The 21,125-nt window shown below is 43.5% G+C and overlaps 1 protein-coding gene across 2 annotated transcripts in view; it reads left to right on the top strand.

The window, feature by feature from the left end:
* Positions 1 to 13,184: 13,184 nt before the first annotated feature.
* DCUN1D1 (defective in cullin neddylation 1 domain containing 1) overlaps positions 13,185 to 21,125 on the top strand; it is a 33,543-nt gene continuing 25,602 nt past the window's right edge. The window contains exon 1 of one of the 2 annotated variants that reach the window (XM_075861677.1): positions 13,185 to 13,354. In XM_075861677.1, the coding sequence (XP_075717792.1) occupies positions 13,352 to 13,354 (3 nt within the window). In that variant the 5' untranslated portion in view covers positions 13,185 to 13,351. Of the gene's footprint in view, positions 13,355 to 16,520; positions 16,598 to 21,125 lie in introns of those variants that run through there. The other variant, XM_075861678.1, reaches the window with a different exon arrangement.

Here is a 21,125-nt window from a genome sequence, read left to right as displayed (position 1 = left end):
TCTGGCCGTGACCATAGTGCCAATGCGTTTATCTCGCACTCTAATTGGCCATCTATACGTTGTCCATAATGACTAAACTTATGTCAAGTCTCTATTACGGGGACTCATCTAGTGCTCTTTTTCTAAGAGCCTAGACATGCGCACATATCACTGATAATGTTGATATCGGCTAAGACCATACAGGTCTCGTGTGCGCAGGCGCCGTTGACAGTGGTTAACCCAGAAAAATGTCTAAGTCCAGTTGTGACTCTAGTGCCCATGCGCACTCGGCGCATCCCAATTTGTCATACATACGGCTCCCACATTGGTTGACGCATATGCCAATCTTCTACCATGGAGGCTCGTCTTCTGTACAGAGCTCCTATTCGTTCCCACACAGGTGAATCTTGTGTGATGCAAATCGAAATCTTTAAAGGGTTTGACAATCCATACGCGCGCTCACTAGCCCCGTTTTGATCCCCTGAGGACGCTGTGTTGACAGCGAAACATGTCGGGGGGGCTAAATTTATAATTTTAAAGAGCCTAGCTTGCTTGGCAATCCTAAACACGCATACCACATCCTATCCACTAAAGCTCGGCAGTCTGCAGCTGCCGACCTGACACTCTGCAATCTGAGTACCTTACACTCCGTCTGGCAATACATGCAGATCGAATGGAAACAAGCGTGCGCTAAAGCAATACTGGCTAGTAATTTTAACTGTTCGTGCTGAATGTTATGTCCCCTTGGACATCTTTAATGGCAAAAATAATAAAAGTTATATTTTAATTACACTGATTAGCAGTTGGGAAATTGATTTTCAGTGTGCCTCAGGCACATTTGGTTTTTTCTATATCTAATACATATCTGCCAACTGCTAGGGTCTCCTTAGTATCTGTATAGCATAGCCTATAGCTCCTGAACTTCAGAATGTCTGCCAAACTTTTGCCCCAGAGTTGCCTGGAGGATGTGTGGGAAACACCTGCCGTTCAGTGGAACTTCCACCAGGGGGAGTGACATTTTTAAGAGTTTATTTAGAAATTTTACATGGAGCCAATGGCAGTTTCTTCTTGTTAGAGACTGACCTAAAGAAGCTGTAAAGAATGGTTAGGAAATAATTCCTGAAAGAAAAGACTTGTTTTAATCGTCCAAAAATGGATATTGTCGTAATATTCTGCTGCCAGTCCACCAGATCATATATAGAAGTTGAGTGAACAACTCAAAGAATACAGAGACGTGTTTTCTACTGAGGATATGGGATGTACTAGGAGCACTCATCGCAGTATTTGCCTAGGCGATAACACCCCTTTCAGAGACTGCTCTCGATGTATACCTCCTAGAGATTTGGTGGATGTGCGGAATGGTTTACAAAAGATGAAAGATAAAGAAAGAATTGTAGAACCTCAAAGCCAGTTGTGATAGTAAGAAAGAAAAATGGTGGTGTACATACGCTTTTCTTTACAACGCCCACTTGGTGATATGAAAAAAAAAAGCCTAGTTGGGCATTTAGGAAAATTAGCATAAATCTAAAAATGACCAGAACTTGGTCGTTAATAAACGTTTTTAAAAAAAACAAAACATTAGTTATCTACAACACAGCGCCTATTAGATTAGGTAGGAGATAGGGAAGTATTAAACTGGTGACAGAGCCTCTTTAAGATCTGGGTATTATCAGGAAAACACGAGTGAAGAAGATCAAGAAAAGATAGTTTTATCTGCCCTTGAGGTTTTTTCCAGTTTGCTCGCATGCCTCAAGGAACCACTGGAGCACTAGCTACCTTTAACTATTATTGGATCAGATGCTGGGAAAGCTTTGCTTTAGAGAGTGCATTGTCTATTTGGATGACATTATTGTTTTTGGCTCCACTCTTGAAAAGCATGATCGGAGACTACTCAAAGTACTTGATCATATGAGAAAAGATGGCTTGAAACTTTCCCTTGATAAATGTAAGGTTGCACTTTCATCTGTAAATTTTGTGGGACACATTGTTTCGGCATAGGGAGTAGCAACGGATCCTGCCAAAGTGGAGGCAGTGGTAAAAAGGCTACGTTCTACCAGCTTGACTAAACTAAGATCGTTCTTGGAAATTTGGGGTCATTACCGCCATTTCAATAAGGGCACTCCAAAATGTCAAGGCCTCTTAATGATCGACTAAAAGAAACCCTTGCTACTAATACCAACAAAAATATTCCTTTTAATGAAAGATTAATTTCTACATGGGAGGATGCTTTTCTACATCTCAAGAAAAGTCTTACAGGGTCCCCAGTGTTCGCCTATTAAAATCCATAAAGCCATACAGTCTTCATCCGGAATACCCATGAAAAAAATGGCCTTTAGCTTATATTAGCCGAAGTCTTGGTCCGGCAGAAAAAAAATTACCCTGTACACAAATTTTTATTTTTAGCTCTAAAATGGGCTATTGTGGATAAGTTACACAAGTATTTACATGGTGTGCAGTTTGAGCTAAGGACCGACAATAATCCACTTACCTATATTCTGACTACTGCAAAACTAGATGCCAATTTTTTTCGATTTTCTATAGTCACATTCAAAGAGCTATAACTTTTTTATTTTTACGTAGACATAGCTGTATGAGGACTTGTTTTTTGCTGGATTAGTTATACTTTTTAATGGCACCATTTTTGGGTACATATAATTTTATGATTAACTTTTATTAACTTTTTTTTGGGGGGAATACAAAAAAAACTGAAATTCCACGATTGTTCTATGCGTTTTAAATTGACGCCGTTCACGTTACCTTTATTCTATGGGTCGGTACGATTACGACGATACCACATATGTATAGGTTTTTTTTATGTTTTACGACTTTTGCACAATAAAAACATTTTTGAACTAAAATTACTTGTTCTTGCATCGTTGCTTTCCAAGAGCCGTAATTTTTTTATTTTTCCTTCAATGTAGTGTTTTGGGCTTGTTTTTTGCGGGACGAGACGTAGTTTTGATTGGTACTGGTTTGGGGTGCATGGGACTTATTGATTAACTTTTATTATGACTTTTTTGGGGGGCAATGAAAAAAAATAGAAATTTCACCAGTTTTTTGCGTTTTTTTTTTACGGTGTTCACTTTGCGGCTTAAATTACATATTAACTTTATTGTTTGAGTCATTACGGTCGCGGCGATACATAAATATGTACTTTTATTTATTTTTTTACACTTTTACTAAATAAAACCAGTTTTTATGGATAAAAATGATTTATTTATTTTGTTCCTGTAATTTTTATGAATAATTTTTATTTCACATTACTTACTTTTTTTTTTAGTCCCACTAGGGGACTTTACTGTGCGATCTTCAGATCACTGCTATAATGCTTTGGTATACTTAGTATACCAGAGCATTATTGCTTGTCACTGGCACGTCCTAATAGGCATATGCCGAGGGCAGACCTGGGGGCTTTTATCAGGCCCCCGGCTGACATGACACCCATCGGAGGCCTGCGATTGCATTTGCGGGCCGCCGATGGGTGACAGAGAGAGCTCACTCCCTCTGTAAACAAGTTAAATTCCGTGGTCGCTATTGATCGCGGCATTTAGCAGGTTAAACCTCGATCGCGGGCATTGGAGCAGGTGCCCAGCTTTCATTAGACAGCCGAGCCCCGGCTCCACCCTGCACGGGACACCCGTGCAGGACTTAGACTGGGCCGCCGTAAAAAGACATATTGGTGGTCACTAAGGGGTTAATGGACTTCTTTACCAAGTTCAGTTGTTCCACGATCATCCTGGGAAAAGGCAGATAGTTCTTCCACAAGCCCTCATACAAACCGATTTAAGACGTCTCCATGATAATCATGGGCATTTAGGAATTAATAAAACATTTAGACTGATATGGCAGATTTTGTTTTGGCCACAAATGAGAGACACTTTTGCTGACCATTGTAGGAAATGTATGAGTTGTCTTTAATGGAAAACTCTGCCTACCAGAGCTGACTATGGAGAACTTGAAAAGTTCTGTTCCAATGGACTTAGTGTGCATGGACTTTTTGTGCATTGACAATGGCAACAGTGGGTGAGAAATGTGTTAATTGTGAGTGACCACTACACTCGCTCTGCCCAGATATATCCCACAAAAGACCAGAGGGCAGCGAATGTAGCTAAAATCCTGTGGGAGAAGTTTTTTATACATTATGGATAGCCAAATGAAATGCATTTTGATCAGGTGCGAGATTTTGAAAGCTGTCTCATTAAAGAAGAGTTGCAATTGCTAAACATTAACACGAGTCGTACCACCTCTTACCAACCAGAAAGCGATGCTCTTCCTGAGCGATTTAACTGTACCCTACTTAACTTATTAGCCACTCTTCTTGATGATGCCAAGAAAACATGGAGCCAATATGTGGGGGCTATGATGCAAGCTTATAACTGTCCAAGGCATGAGTCAACTTGTTCCTCTCACTTTCTCATGTTTTGGAGGAGCCCATCTTCCTATTGACATTCACATAGTCATATTTACTGATGGAGGTTGTGACAGGACTCCTGATAGTGACTGTAATCTGATCCCCGCTGTTACCAACCAATATGGACAGCAATCTTCATAATTCCGTCAGCTTATCCTTCTTTCAAAAAAAAAAAAAAAAACAGGGGGAGGAAACCTCCAGCTTACCAGTACTACGTCCAGCACTCCAATTTCGCCCGGATCTCCGCGACGGTCCACGGTAGGTAACAATGGAAAAACACGGAGAGTTCCCATTTTTATTGTAATGAAATGATAAAATAGAACAAACAAACGGATGCAGTGACGAGGCAGTTTAAGGTAAGTGGTATTGGAGCCTACGCGTTTCGAACACTTGCCCTGTTCTTAGTCATGGCTGTCACTTGGAAATGATTGAAGCATTCTGTTTTTATTTGTCTATTGAAGATATAAACACCAACAAAGAAGACTGTTGGAAGAATTTCTGTATGTGATTATTTATAGATATTTTCTCAATTGGGACTGCCGACACTCACTTCCGCATCGCTGCACTGGTTCCCATAGTGTGCGCGTGCTTGCGTCCGGCCTTAAAGGTACAGTGCACACACATGAGTAAGATCTGTAATTAGCCCATGATCTGTCAAGGATCTGCCAGACACAGCTTGGTTAATCAGTATGCACCTGCTCCTAAGTCTGATAGAGTGACTCGATCTCCTACCACTCAGGCTGGTAGGCTCAGGAGTGGGAGAACCTATCACAGCCTGGCCAGACGGTTCTAGCTCCCGCCCTCGGTCTATTTATACCTTAATTTCCTACTTGTCTCTGCCTGTGATCTTTCCTGTTTCCTGGCCCTGCTGCTCCTGCTACCATTGTTGACCTTGCTTCATTTTTGACCCTGGCTTTACTGACTACGCTCCTGCTCTGCGTTTGGTACCTCGTACACTCCTGGTTTGACTCGTCTCGTTCACTACTCTTGTTGCTCACAGTCTTGCCGTGGGCAACTGCCCCATTTCCCTTAGCTTCTGTGTACCCTTGTCTGTTTGTCTGTCGTGCACATATTGAGCGTAGGGACCGTCGCCCAGTTGTACGCCGTCGCCTAGGAGGGGCCGTGCAAGTAGGCAGGGACGGGTAGATTAGGGCTCACCTGTCTGTCTCCCTACCCCGTCATTACATGATCATCCTGGACTATAAAAAGGGCTCTGCCCTTTTATTCATTGCCTGAGCATTGTTGTGTTTACCCATGTTAGTCTTAGCAAATCGTCCCTTAGTGTTATCCTGTTCCCGTGCCCTGCTACCTGTATCCCGTGCTATATCTGTTTCTGTGCCTTAACCCGTTGGAGTCGAGTTCTGCGACCGGTCACGCCTGCTGATATACACGTCTGGTGTCTACAAATTCATCTATGCCGAGCCTCCATTACTGTCTGGACTATTTAAGGTACTATGTACTAGGACTGTTGTTTGGCCAGCTGCTACTCTGCTACGGCGGTGCGGCCTAGTGGGTCCAAATACCCACGAATCGTGACAGTACGCTCAGGCCATGGACCCCACTGGTCAACCCGAGACCATGACGACGTCACAAGCCATGCTGGCAGACCTGTGAGACCTTCAGTCACGTCAAGACCAACTCCTCCTCGCAGTGAACTCCATTGCACAGCGACTGGATGCGCAAGCTGCAGCCATTACGGCACCTGTTCCTATTGCTCCTGCTTTTCCTCCTACTACACCTCCTCTCAGTACCGATGCCGAATCCTGATTTTCGCTGCCACTACCTCCTCGCTACGACGGAGAAGGGAGTACCTGCAGGGGATTTCTGAACCAGTGCCAGATCCACTTCAGTCTACATGCCAGAGCATTTCCTTCCGATGGCGCAAGGATCACTTTCATCATCTTCTTACTGGCAAGGTCCTAGCATGGGCGAATCCTATCTGGGAGCGTGAGGGACCAGAGACCCGTGACTTCCAGTGTTTCCTACAGACTTTTCGCATGGTATTTGAGGAACCTGGACGAGTCTCGTCAGCAGCTGCATCACTGCTGACCGGAGACATCTCCGTGTGCGAGTACGCCATTCAGTTTCGCACCCTGGTGGCAGAGCTTTTCCTTAACAACGAGGTCTTGGTGGCTACATTCTGGCAGGGACTGTATTCCGAGATTAATGTCGAACTTTCTGCTCGTGATCTGCCACCTACCCTGGATGACCTCATTCTTCTTGCCACCCGGATTGACATGAGGATCTGGGAGCGATCCCAAGAGGTTCGTTGGGAAATCTGATTGCCCGTCATTTCTGGTGGCCCACGCTGCCCAAATATATTGTGGACTTTGTCTTGTCCTGCACTGTGTATGCTTCCAACAAAGTTGCTCACTCCAAGCCTGCGGTCTGCTCCAACCCCTGCCTGTACCCAATGCTCCCTGGTAGTATATCACAATAGACTTTGTCACTGACCTTCCTTCCTCTGCAGGATGCAATACGGTCTGGGTGGTGGTGGACCGGTTCTCGAAGATGGCTAATTTTATCCCGCTGACGTGCCTACCTTCTGCTCCTCGGCTGGGGAATCTCTTCATCCAGCACATCTTCCGTTTGCATGGTTTGCCTCTTCATATCGTGATCACATGAAGCGAAAGGCGGATACTAGGAGAGGAGATCCGCTTCAGTATCTGCCGGGTACGAAAGTCTGGCTGTCCTCTAGGAATATTCGTTTAAAGGTAGAATAATTATCAAGACATATATAGACAATATATCTAGAATGTAAATCACCAATAGTACAAATATAGCACTAGACAATATATAAAAAAATATCTTTATTAGAATATTTAATAAAAACATATGTAGACCATCACACAAAATATAAAAAACAACACATAATAAAAATGTGGTAGTAGTATGAGGGGTCACAATGCATCACATTACACATACATGTGATGGGGCAGTATAATATATAGACAGACACTATCACTGAATAGGGAGTATAGGTAAAGAAGTGAAAACATGGTCAAAGATCCAAAATCATGTCAAATACCAACCCATATTTTAATGTTTGCCCCTCAATAAGACAAGCCACAGACCACAACCAAACACCCCGACGCACGTTTCGCCGTCAGCTTTTTCAAGGGGTAATGGTCAGTGAGGAGTCTTGAGCTTAAATAGAAGGAACAGAATCATATATTCCAATCAGAAAGTACCCTGTGTATCGCAACAGGGTGTAGTATAAACGAGTCATATTGGTTTAAGATACCTTGTGAGCAGCCCCCATGTAAAAACATGCAGCGCCGCCATGATCACATACCCCCGGAACAGCAGGGAGGAGGAGGACACATATTCATGTGCGCTCGCGTCACCACATGGCGCCGGAGGGAAGGGGAAGCAGGGCGGCGCATACACAACACACAAATGCTTGCGGCCATTTTAAGAATGGGCAAAGTTGCCAGGATAATGCATACTAGTTAATTCCATTAGCACAGCGCCGCCATGATCTTGTCATCCCGGAACAGCAGTGAGGCGGGCAACACAAATCCATGCGCACCCACGTCTCCACGCTGCGCCGGGAGGAGTGGAGCAGGATGGCGTCTACATAGCACAAAGATACATACGACCATATTACGTAAGGGCAAAATTTGCCCATGGTATACATATTAAACTCTAACGTAAATGTCAAACACTATAGATAAAGATAATGGAGGAACACAATATATGACAGACAAATATAAATAGAGGTTTTACAGAATTTTCAGAGGACACATAAAAATTAATTAGACCACATATATGAAAATGAGTCTATTGGAAAAACATCATCTATATCAATATAATATTTTTAGAAATATATCATCATAACTAATTATGAATACATCGAGGATCCTCAATTCAGAGAATCCTCCAAATAGTAACAAAAAGTATATAAATATAATAATAATATGAAGTAAAAATTAAAAGTTATTAAAGTGAATCAAAAGAAAATATATATATAAAAAACACCCAAAACGTGACCACATGTGGATAAGTGCCAGAGAAAACGTAATATACAAACCTCCACCTCTGTAAAAAAAGATTTTATTAGAATCCACATAATATACAAAATATGGACATTATAAAAAGTCCATTAGATATATAGATAAATATAATATTAGAACCACCTCCTGTAGATTATAATATGTGTATGAAGTAACAAATGTAATATACGAGGCCACCACTCATGCCTCAATGTTACTGAATACACATATATATAGTGGCTCAAAAAGAAGCACATTAAGGTCATGGAGTGGCCTAGCTAGTCTCCAGACCTTAATCCCATCGAAAACTTATGGAGGGAGCTGAAGATCCGAGTTGCCAAGCGACAGACTCGAAATCTTAATGATTTACAGATGATCTGCAAAGAGGAGTGGGCCAAAATTCCATCTAACATGTGTGCAAACCTCATTATCAACTACAAAAAACGTCTGACTGCTGTGCTTGCCAACAAGGGTTTTGCCACCAAGTATTAAGTCTTGTTTGCCAAAGGGATCAAATACTTATTTCTCTGTGCACAATGCAAATAAATATATATAATTTTGACTATGTGATTTTATGTTTTTTTTTTAATATAATCTATCTCTCACTGGTAAAATTAACCTAGCCTAAAAATTCTAGACTGTTCATGTCTTTGACAGTGGGCAAACTTACAAAATCAGCAAGGGATCAAATACTTATTTCCTTCACTGTAGATATCCACCATATCTGTAATTTATGCATGACACAATTTAAATGGCCATAAATAGACCACAGACTAAATTTTAGATATATATATTCAAAGTGCATATATAGTTAGTATATTTTACCCAAAAGAAGAAAGAGAACCCTTGAAAAAGCTGACGGGAAAAAAATAAATAAATATATATATATATATATACCTCCAATACATCACATATTGCAATATTACAAACCCAAAAATAGGAATACAATAGACCACATCACATGTTGCAGCAATCCAAGGCCAAAAATAACAATACAATAGACCACATAGACTGATAAACACACATCTGCTGGAACCTATAGAGTATAGGGACATCCATTTCCAGTTCTGAATTGTATCCAGCGAAAGCCATCATGTCACAGAATCAACAGCGCCAATAGTGAACCAACCAATAGCCAAAGATGAAAAAGCCAACCTCCTTTAGATGGATAATTACCACACGATTCACCCACAAGGATACTCAAGGATTAATAACCACAACTGTTACAAACCTATATAGCAAGCATATTCTGCACTGACATTAAAAGTATTGTATAGACAGGACATATATAGATACTGCAGGACCCAAATTAACCCCTTCCCCCTGCTTGCATTCTGGGCCCTAAGGACCAAGCCATTTTTTACGTTTTTCCATCGTCACATTCGAAGAGCTATAACTTTTTTATTTTTGCGTCGACATAGCTGTATAAAGTCTTGTTTTTTGCGGGACAAGTTGTATTTTTTAATAGCATCATTTTGGGGTACATATTATTTATTGATTAACTTTTATTAACTTTTTTTTTTGGGGGGGATAGAGAAAAACCTGAAATTTCACCACTCTTTTTCGCGTCCTAAATTTACGCCGTTTACCGTGTGGTATAAATAACATAATAACTTTATTCAACGGGTTGTTACGATTGCAACGACACCAAATTGATATAGATTTTGTATGTTTTACTACTTACACAGTAAAAACACTTTTTTTTTCAAAATTATTTGTTTTTGTGTCTCCATATTTGAAGAGCCGTAACTTTTGGATTTTTTCACCAATGCAATTGTATGAGGGTTTTTTTTTTTTTGAGTGACGCAGTTTTTATTGGTACCATTTTGGAGTAGATGCAACTTTTTGATCACTTTTCATCAAATTTTGTTTAAGTCAGGATTCACAGAAAACAGAAAATTTTCCATTGTTTTTTATTTTATTTTTTACGGCGTTCACCGTGCGGGTTAAATAATGTAATAGGTTTATAGTCGGGTCGTTCCGGATGCGGCGATACCAAATATGTGTAACTTTTTTTTTTTTTTTAATAGTAAAGCATTTTGTAAGGGGAAAAAGTGGGGTTTTCAATTTTTTTTATGAACATTATTAAACTTGTTTTTTACTTTTTTACTAGTCCTACTAGGGGATTTTATTAGCGCATATTACACTGCAATACTTCTGTATTGCAGTGTATTACTGCCTGTCCGTTTAAAACGGACAGGCATCTGCTAGGCCATGCCTCTGGCATGACCTAGCAGGCATTCACTACAGGCAGACCTGGGGGTCTTTATTAGGCCCCCGGCTGCCATAGGAGACACAGACACTGGGCAATCTTATCGCCGGGTGTCAGTGGGATGAGAGGGAGCTCCCTCCCTCACTCCAAAACCACTCAGATGTGGTGCTCGCTATTGAGCACCGCATCTGAGGGGTTAAACGGGTAAGATCGATACTAATATCGATCTCACACGTTCGAGCAGGGACGCCCCCAGCCCTCAGCTATCTCTGGTAGCTGAGAGCAGGGAGATTTAACAGCTCCCTGATCTGTTTACTTATTCTGATGCAGCGCCGTGAAAAGGCTATTGCATCAGAATAAAGCCCACTAGTGACTGCCGGCGGTCATTAAGGGGTTAAAGAAATGATGCAAAGGACATTTTATTATGTGTTGCTTTTTATATTTTCTGTGATGGTCTACATATGTTTTTATTATATATTCTAATAAAGATATTTTTTGATATATTGGCTAGTGCTATATTTGTACTATTGGTGATTCACATTCTAGATTTATGGTCTATATATATCTTGATAGGTATTCTATTTCCAGTGTTGATATATATGGACGTTATTGCTGAAACAGGTTTTCTGTCTGGCTTGGAGCTTATAGGTATTGATATCCGTTTAAAAGGTGCCTTTCTACAAGTTTGCTCCCAGGTTCCTCGGACCCTTTGAGATACTACAACAAATATACCCTGTCTCCTATAAGCTTCGGCTGCCTCCTACCCTCAGAATACCCAACTCCTTTCATGTGTCCCTCCTAAAGCCTGTGGTCCTAAACCGCTATAGTAAGACTCGTGGTACCGCAGTGTTCCCAGCGGTTCATCTAACGTGTTTGAGGTGAAGGAGATCCTGGACAGCAAGAGGGTAGGACTTTTTATTTGGTGGATTGGAGGGGGTTTGGTCCAGGGGACAGGTCCTGGGAGCCAGAGGAGAACCTCAATGCTCCTACCCTCATTAAGAAGTTCCTCTCTCGCTCTGGCCCCAAGAAGAGGGGGTGTAAGAGGCGGGATACTGTAACGTCCACAGCCACAGACTGTCGTTCTTACCTGTCCCCCGATGGCCACGGCCATGGACGAGTGAGTGCCGGGCGGCATCTCCCTCCTGAGAGATGCCGGCACTCACCTCCGCATAGCTGCACTGGTTCCCGTAGGGTGCGTGCGCGTCCAGCCTTAAAGGGCCAGTGCACACACGAGTAAGATCTGTAATCAGCCCATGATCACCCTGGACTATAAAAAGGGCTCTGCCGTTTTACTCATTGCCTGAGCTGATATACACGTCTGGTGTCTACAAATTCATCTGTGCTGACCCATCCTGTCTGGACTATTTAAGGTACTATTGTACTAGGACTGTTGTTTGGCCAGATGCTACTCCGCTACGTCAGTGCTGCCTACTGGGTCCACATACCCACGGATTATAACACTGCCACCACTGCTGAGCACTTTGCTCTTTTGGCTGTGATCAGCGGTCATTGTCAGTCTGAAGACGGCATACATAGAATGTCTATGAGAGCTGTCTTTAGCCTGACAGGGAGTGCCGATCACAGCCAAAGGTGCAGTGCACTCAGCTGAGCGCTTCTGCACCTTTGTTTCAGCAACGGTCGGGGTCTCAGTACCCGGACCCGCATCTATCCAAACTTTTGATATGTCTCAATGACAGAAGTCAATGGGCCCGTGGAAAATGCGGGTACACCTCCGTGTGTCAACCGCAGTTTGCGGAAGTGTTGCTAGGCGACGACCGGGAATGAGTTCTGTCGTCATCCTGTTTTACCTAGGCTTTTTTTTTTTATCCGCAATTTGCGGATTACATACGGATGAACTGCGGATTACATACGGATGAACTGCGGAGGACATTTCACGGAACACAGTCCTGGAATTTGCGGACCAGAAAAACACTACGGTCGTGTGCATGAGGCCTAAGTCCTGACGCTCACGACCGTATTGGTTTTGCCGTCCCAAACACCACAGGTCCGTTAGACCGCAAAAAACACTTGTGCATCTGTGTGTCATCAGGACTCGCGGATCCACAACAATTCACAAGTACTGGTGAATCCGCAAATCCAGACCGTAAAACGACTTGTCCTAAATTTTTGCATTCCGGATTTGCTGCCCCGCCACTGATCCGTGTAAACTACAGTCGGGTACATGGGGCCATAGAAAAGAATGGGTCCACAGTGTATCCGCCAAAATGTGGATACATTGCGGCCGCAAAAGCACGGTCGTCTGCAGGAGGCCTAAAAGGATTAAGACCGTTGAGGCCAAGAAAAATGGTAATGCTGAAAATTTGCTGTGGTGCCACATAGGCAGGCAGTAGTAGTAAAGCTATTAACACGTTAGGGTATTTTCCATAGGATTGGGAACAATGATCGCAAGTAATATGGTAACTGTTGTCTTCTCCACTGTAAATTGTTCCATTGATGGTCGGATTCACCATGGATGGTACCTATAATATCACTGCATGTAAACGCGGTCACTATGACTGACTCTGCCCTGTCCTTACACCCTGGCAATCTCTTTCCCCCGCAGTCTCTCTCTCCGCCCCCTGTGTCGCAGCGGCCTCTCAGGCTGTGTGTCCCCGGCGTAGAGTGCCTGCCTGTGCCGGCCTGGTCTCTCCCTACGTGCCGCAGGCCGCAGCATCATTGCGCATGAGCGAGATCGCAGAGAGCCCGTGAGAGCGGAGAGCACCACTCACACTCACCGGGAGGCCGAGCACCAACATGGTGAGTGAGAGCACCGGGCCTGCTGCTGCTATGGCCTTCCTGCTGCCGGTGCAGTGCACAGGGGCCTGCAGCTGTCCAGGCCTCCAGTATACCGCGGCGGCACACAACTACTGACCGGAGGGCTTGTCTCACAGCCGGGCAGTGGTGATACTTGAGTGCGGGGTGGCAGGGCCTAGTCCATGTTATATTTTTAGCAGGGAGGACAGGGCTGTGAGCTGTGTATTGTCCTGTGTGACTGGGAACCACTGCTGCCATTTCTGTCATGTGTGCCCTGTCCATCATATCCAGCGACCGCATACCACTGTCCTGTATGATACACAGCATGGCCAGAGTATCCATGAGCTGCCCCCCAAGAGACCCCTGAGTCTGTCTCTCCTGTCATGTTACAAAAAAAATCCTACAAATATTCTGAGTTGTATCTGTTCCTGGGAAAGCTGGGTGACAATCAGTACAGCTATCACAGTTGTCACCCAGCTTTCCTACAATCCTGAGCATGTAATGTGACTAGTTGTGTAGCAGGGACATGGGTCACAGAATTACTAGGTAGATTTGCCATAGGTGACACCCTCAGTTTGTCACCCAGCTTTCCCGGAGTACTATATGTGCGCCGATATCCTGGTGTAGTGATTCTAATGTCGTCCCGGGCACTTCACTCACGCAATGTGGCTGTTTATGGCGGTTTACATACGGCAGGTTCCATGACACAGGAGATGCACATAGACCTGTATGTATGGACCACTGCATGTAAACAAACGTCCCTCGTCGTGGCATCAGAAACTATCGGCCTAGTTCAGATCTGCGTTTGTTATTCCGTTGTTCTGCTTCGAGCAGAACAAGTGAATAACCGGCAGCGACGGTTCCGTTGCACCACGGACACCACCTGCGGCGACGGAACCCATTGGTTTTACCCCAAATAAGAGCGTAGCATGCTGCGCTATTGTTTCCAGTATCTTCTGCGGCGGAGGCCCCGAACAGAGCTTCATATGCAGATGTGAATTATGCCTTACAGGGATATGGAGCGTTTCTTGTGTACAGGTAAATTCGCTTTAGCTACTCCTGCAGAGATCCTTAGGCTGGACTCACACACAGCTTTTTGCTGCGGTTTTCAGTGTTTTTTATGACCATTTGTAGTGCGGTAAAAAAAAGCATCGTTCTCTTTCTTACTGCGGTTACCCCCTCTGACCTCCCATTAAAATCAATGGGAGGCAGAGAAAGGTGGCGCCCAATAGCAGTGGCCGAAGAACGCTGCGAAAACCGCGGCAATAAAAACTCAGTGTGAACAGGGCCGTAGGACTCATGGATATGGCTGCCACTGTCGCAATGCTTCAAGGGGCAGTATGGGCTCTTAGAATACTATGTGCACTGTATTATAGACCCGTACCACACAGATCTGTAATATGGTGTTTTGTAGGAGGCCTTAGGCTGTGTTCACATGTTGCAGAAAACGCTCACTGCAGAACCCAGAAATATACTCATGTATCAACATTCAGATTTAATTTATCACATGGCAATGGGGGAAGCGTGCAGCAAGAAATCCATGATGCATATGGCATGTTGTATATTATAATTTCTATGAAAAGCTCGGAAATGTGCACATGTGAATGTTGAACGTAACCCCCTGTTCACTTGTATCTACTGTACTTTTAGTGCGGAATAAAAAAAATCCACCACTGTTTTGGAAAAGTGACCCCCAAACTTCCTATACACAGTATGGCTATGTGTGATCTACGTGCCGTGTAGAGAAATGCTCCATATCCTACAAACGGACTTTAAAACCTGTTGGAATATCTGTGGTAGACCAAATCTCCCTTTATTCTCATAGATTGAAAATGTTCGGACCCGGCTGTGTCACTAAAGACATGCAAATATCTCGCCGATCATGACATGGTTTCCCAACATGATAGACGGTCGTTCCACGAGTGATCACTTGGGATGAATGCGCACTATGTTGTGTGCAGGAGATGTCTTAGGCTTTGGTCTTACTGTCATTTGGCGCCACAATTACTTTTAATAAAAATGTGTATCGGTGTGATTGGTGCAACTTTCTAGTACTTTTTTATGAAAAAATATTTGTACTTTTTGAGATACAGATATAGATCAACTGTATCGATTACTTAGACCTGAATCCGTCAGGTCAGCGCACTGACGGGTTCAGTCTCAGCAGATCTTACGTGTCTCTGACAGGCAGGATCGAGCTGTACGGGTCAGTTCACACATAAGGTAAATACTGCAGATTTTCCACAACAGATTTAGTTGCGGAAAGTCCACAGCATAATACAGTAGCAGCAAAGTGGATGAGATTTGAACAAAGCTCACACACACACACACGCACACACACACACACACGCTGTATAAATGCTGAGCGGAAAAAAAAAAGCTCAGACATTGACAGGCATTGTGTTTTTTTCATCTGCAGCATGTCAATTGTATTTGCATAAACGCTGCTTATTTTCTGCGGGATTTCCCCATTGAATTCAATGAGGAGGTAAAACCCACAACAAATAGCAGATGTTGCGTTTTTTTTGCGGCAGAGTCGCAACGATTCGGCCGCAAAAAACGCAACTCCGAAAAAGAAAAAAAATCTTATACTTACCCAGAAGTCTGTTTCTTCGTCCAGGCTGGCCTCCTGGGATGACGTTTCGCATGGGCTGGACATGTCGCCATGGCTACGTAAGTATAGGCTTTTTTTTTCTGGTGCAGTTTTCTGCAGCGGACACTCTTGTTGAAAAACCGCACTCAATTTGGTGCGTTTTTTTTCGGCCGGAATTCCCTGTGGCGCACAGGGCGGATACGCTGCGTGCTTTTACTTTGTATGGGAGCACAGGCTGAAAATGCGGGTGACTGTCCACAGCCGGCTGTGCCCGCATTCACGGACAGTGATTACGGGCACGGCCGTGTGCATGAGGCCTCAGCGCAAGATACAGCTGCTCTGTTTACAGGAAACAAAGCAGCTGTATATCAAAAAGTAAAAAATTACTTTTTAATAAAAACTAATTAGAAAGTTGCACCAAACACACTGATACAAATTTTTATTAAAAAACAAACAAAAAACTTTTTCAAAGGTGTACATAGCTCATCTTATATTTGTCAAAATATGTCAGTACAAAACATGTAAATCTATCTTTTGGTATGTGTACTTTCATTATGTAGATGACCCGACTCCATGGGTAAGAAGTATCCTGGTATTCCCTGTGTCCTCCTGGCAACCCCCACGGCAGTGTCCAGGCTCAGAACGCAAGACCAGTAAGTGTGGTACGGATATAGTAGTTATCGCTTTTTGATAACCAGCGAGATCTCGCGTTCTGACCTTGGATCCTGCCATGGGGATCTTAAGAAGACATAGGAGGTGCTGGGATACCCCTACCCGGAAGTTTAGGACCCGGCTCCCGTCAGGACCCGCTATATACACATAAAAAAAGTTCAAATATACTTGTTTTGGGGTTTTTTTGGTATTTTTTTAATAACCTGTAATTAGACAAATATAATTTTTTCAAGGAGCTAATACATTTTCAAGTAAAACTGCTACGCCTATTCAGGTGATAGGTAGACTTTAACCCCTTCGGGACAAAGCCATTTTTTGATTTTTGATTTTTGTTTTTCACTTCCCGTGTCCAAGAGCCATAACTTTTTTTATTTTTATGTCAATGGAGAGGTGTGAGGGCTTATTATGTGCGGGACGAGTTGTAGTTTCTTTTGGTAGCATTTATAGTTTTATATAATGTACTGGGAAACTGCAATTTTTTTTATTTTCGGCCTGAAGTTGGAAAAACTGATTCCTCAATAGTTTTTTGTGTCTCGTTTTTATAGCTTACACCGTGCGGTAAAAACGTCAACTTATCTGTATTCTGTGGCTCAATCCGATTACGGTGATACCAAATTTATATAGTTTATATATATATATATATATATATATATATATATATTTTACTACTTTTATTGATAATACATTTTTTGTTAAAAAAAAAAAAATGTTTTGTATCGCCACATTCTGAGAGCTATAACTTTTTTAGTTTTTCACCGTTTGAATGGTATGAGGGCTTATTTTTTGCGGGACGAGCTATAGTTTTTATCAGTACAATTATTTAGTATGTAGAACATTTTGATCACTTTTAATTACATTTTTTTCAGGGCTAAGTTGACCAAAAAACAGTGATTTTTGGCGTTTTACATATTTATTTTTTACGGCGTTCACCGTGCGCATTAAATAACACTACATCGTAATAGTTCAGACTTTTACGGACGCAGTGATACCAATTTTTTTTACGCAGCATTTGAGGGGTTAAACAGCCAGGAACAGCGCGATCACTGCTCCCAGTTGTTAGTCCCGGGTATCCGCTGTAAAATACAGCAGACACCCGCAGCATGTGGAGCGCGCTCCAAACATCACCCCCCGCACCTGGACGTAATGGCACGTCTGGGTGCGCGAAGGGGTTAAAGGCTATGTACACTTTTGAAGCTAATTTATTTAATAAATTCTATAGTTGTTTTTGTTTTATAAATTCTTGTTTTATAACTGTTGTATCTTTTTGAGATGCAGCTTTTATGTAAATTGTATAGATAAAAGCTGTATCTTCAATCAAAGCTGATTCCATCAGGTCGGCTGCACTGACTGCTCTGGTGAAAGCTGGTCCTTCATGTCTCTGACACACAGGATCCAGCTAATAACGATCACATGAACTTGGATGGATGGACGGAAGCAAACAGCTTCTATACATACATACATGATACATAAAAGCTGTATCTCCAAAAGTTTTTTGTTTTTTTAGTTTTTTTTTTTAAATAAAACACAATTTAAAAGGTGTTTAAAATCAAATAAAACATTGTTTTATTAAATATAAATTTGGGCTTCAAAAGTGTTTATAGCCTTTTAAGGATTTGCCAAAGCATCTCAATGGCATTCAAGTCAGGACTATGAGGATGCTGCCGCAGTGCCCTCGGTGGATGCTGCCGCAGTGCCCTCGGTGGATGCTGCCGCAGTGCCCTCGGTGGATGCTGCCGCAGTGCCCTCGGTGGATGCTGCCGCAGTGCCCTCGGTGGATGCTGCCGCAGTGCCCTCGGTTGATGCTGCCGCTGTGCCCTCTGTAGATAATGCAACACACCCCTAGATAAGGCCACAGTGCCCTCCGCAGATGCTACCTGATGTTACAGTACAGTTGTGACTGCAGCACTGGATGTGACTGGAGTATAGGACATGATGTTACAGTAGAGTTATGACTGCAGCTCTGGATGTGGCTGGAGTATAAGACATGATGTTACAGTAGAGTTGTCACTGCAGCTCTGGATGTGACTGGAGTATATATAGCACATTATATAATAGTAGAGTTGTGACTGGAGCTCTGGATTTGTTTGGAGTATAAGACAAGATGTTTGCATCTGCATCTACTGATCTTGCAGTAGAGTTGTGAGTGTAGCTGTGGATGTCTCTGGAGTATAGTACATGATGTTACAGTAGAGTTGTGAGTGCAGCTCTGGATGTGACTGGAGTAAATTACATGATGTAATAGTAGAGTTGTGAGTACAGCCTGGGATTCCAGCTCTGCTCCTGACATCACTGTCCATATATGGACAGAGATGTCAGGGGCAACCCCAGAGCTGGAGTCCCGGGCAGAGCGCTAGTAGGCTCTTCCTGGGACTCCAGCTGTGTTCCTGACATCACTGGGACTCCTGCTCTGGGGAAGCCCCTGACATCATTGTCGATGTATGGACAGCGATGTCAGAGGCTTCCCCAGAGCAGGGCCTATACTAGCGCTCTGCCCGGGACTCCGCTCTGGGGAAGACCCTGACACACTGTCCATATATGGGCAGTGATGTCAGGGAATTCCACAGAGTCCCGGAGCAGAGCCGATACTAGCGCTCTGCCCGGGACTCCGTTCTGGGGAAGACCCTGACACACTGTCCATATATGGGCAGCGATGTCAGGGAATTCCACAGAGTCCCGGAGCAGAGCCGATACTAGCGCTCTGCCCGGAACTCCGCTCTGGGGAAGACCCTGACACACTGTCCATATATGGGCAGCGATGTCAGGGAATTCCACAGAGTCCCGGAGCATAGCCTGTACTAGCGCTCTGCCCAGGACTCCGGCTCTGGGGAAGCCCCAGACATCGCTGTTCATATGTGGACAGCGATATCGGGGAATTCCAAAGTCTCGGAGCAGAGCGGCTCCGAGACTCCGGGCCGCGTGCTTGAGACCCCTGCTTTAGACCAAGTGGGCGTTGTACAAAGGAGTGTATGACGCTGACCAATCAGCCTCATGCACTCCTCTCCATTCATTTAGGCAGCTCATAGGGATCCTTTTAGATCCTTATGTGCTGTCTTATACTAACACATTAACGATACTGAAGTGTTTAGACAGTGAATAGACATTCCACGGGATGTCTATTCACAATTTCTGCACATCGTTACTGTTTCTGTGGTAGTTACAGCAGAGGCAGCGTAATCTCGCGAGATTACGCTGTAGATGACAGGTTACAACGAGATTACGCTTCTTCTGCTGTAACTACCACAGACAGAGTAACGAAGTGCAGAGATTGTGAATAGACATCCAGTGGAATGTCTATTCACTGTCTAAACACTTCAGTATTGTTCAATTTAAGATTTATTGATGTTTAGATTGAACAGGTCTGGCTGTGATCATGTCTGGGTGCAGCTAGTGAAATTGTACGCAATTATCAATTGAATTTAGTTAACTGGTTGATTTAGTAGCTAAGGGGGCAATTACTTTTTTATATAGGGCCAGGTAGGGCTGAACTAGGGGAATTAATCGGTAAAAGCCGAAATTCAGCGCAGATAACTGACATCACCTTGCACATTTTGTTTTTCTCAGTTTTTCCTGGTTTCAACTGCACCTGCGTTTTCAGGATGCAGATACAGTTGAATCCTATGGTAGAGCAGGGAGCCGCCAGTACCCTGCTCTACTATTCACTGTGTAACGCCCGCCACATACATATACCGCCGTTTCAGGCGTCCTATTGATCCAGGGAGTCCTCAATGCTCGCCCCATCTCCTTTTTTATTCGCCTCAATTCCTACCCCATTTACTTCTTGTTTAGCCTCAATGACCGCACGCCACGGTGAGCGGACAGTGCCCGACTAATTGTATATACACGGATGATGGGTGTTATATACAGGGTTCATGGGTTAATTTACAGAGTTGATGGGGATTTTTCAGTTCTGATGGCAGGCTGGTATACACAAGGATGAGGGGGTTCCTGTATGTTACCCGCATCATCCCTGTGTATTACCCTCATCATCCCTATAAATTACCCCTGCGTATACCAGCCATAATTCCTGTATATCACCCCCATCATTCCTGTATATCACCCCCATCATTCCTGTATATCACCACCCCATCTACCCTATATACAGGGGTGATGGGAGTTATAGACAGGAATGATGGGGGTTATATGCAGGGATGATGGCTGTCTAGTATATACAGGGATGATGGCTAGTATATACAGGGATTATGGGGGTTACATACAGGGATGATGGCTGGCATATGCAGGGGTGATGAGGGTTATATACAAGGACCCCCATGTTCCCTGTATATAACCCCTATTATCCCTGTATATACCAGCCAGCCATCATCCCTGTATATAACTCCCATCAACCATGTATATGACCCCCCATGATCCCTGAATATACCAGCCTGCCATTATCCCTGTATATAACCCCCATCATCCCTGAATATATCAGCCTGCCATTATCCCTGTATATTACACCTTCAGATCTGTATATAACCCCCATCATCCGTGTATATAACATTGGGGTGGACA

Source organism: Rhinoderma darwinii, chromosome 4, assembly GCF_050947455.1.
Source record: "Rhinoderma darwinii isolate aRhiDar2 chromosome 4, aRhiDar2.hap1, whole genome shotgun sequence".
In the NCBI taxonomy this organism is placed as follows: Eukaryota; Metazoa; Chordata; class Amphibia; order Anura; family Rhinodermatidae; genus Rhinoderma; species Rhinoderma darwinii.
The sequence above is the reverse complement of the archived record's forward strand: the minus strand, read 5'-3'. Positions and strand labels throughout refer to the sequence as shown.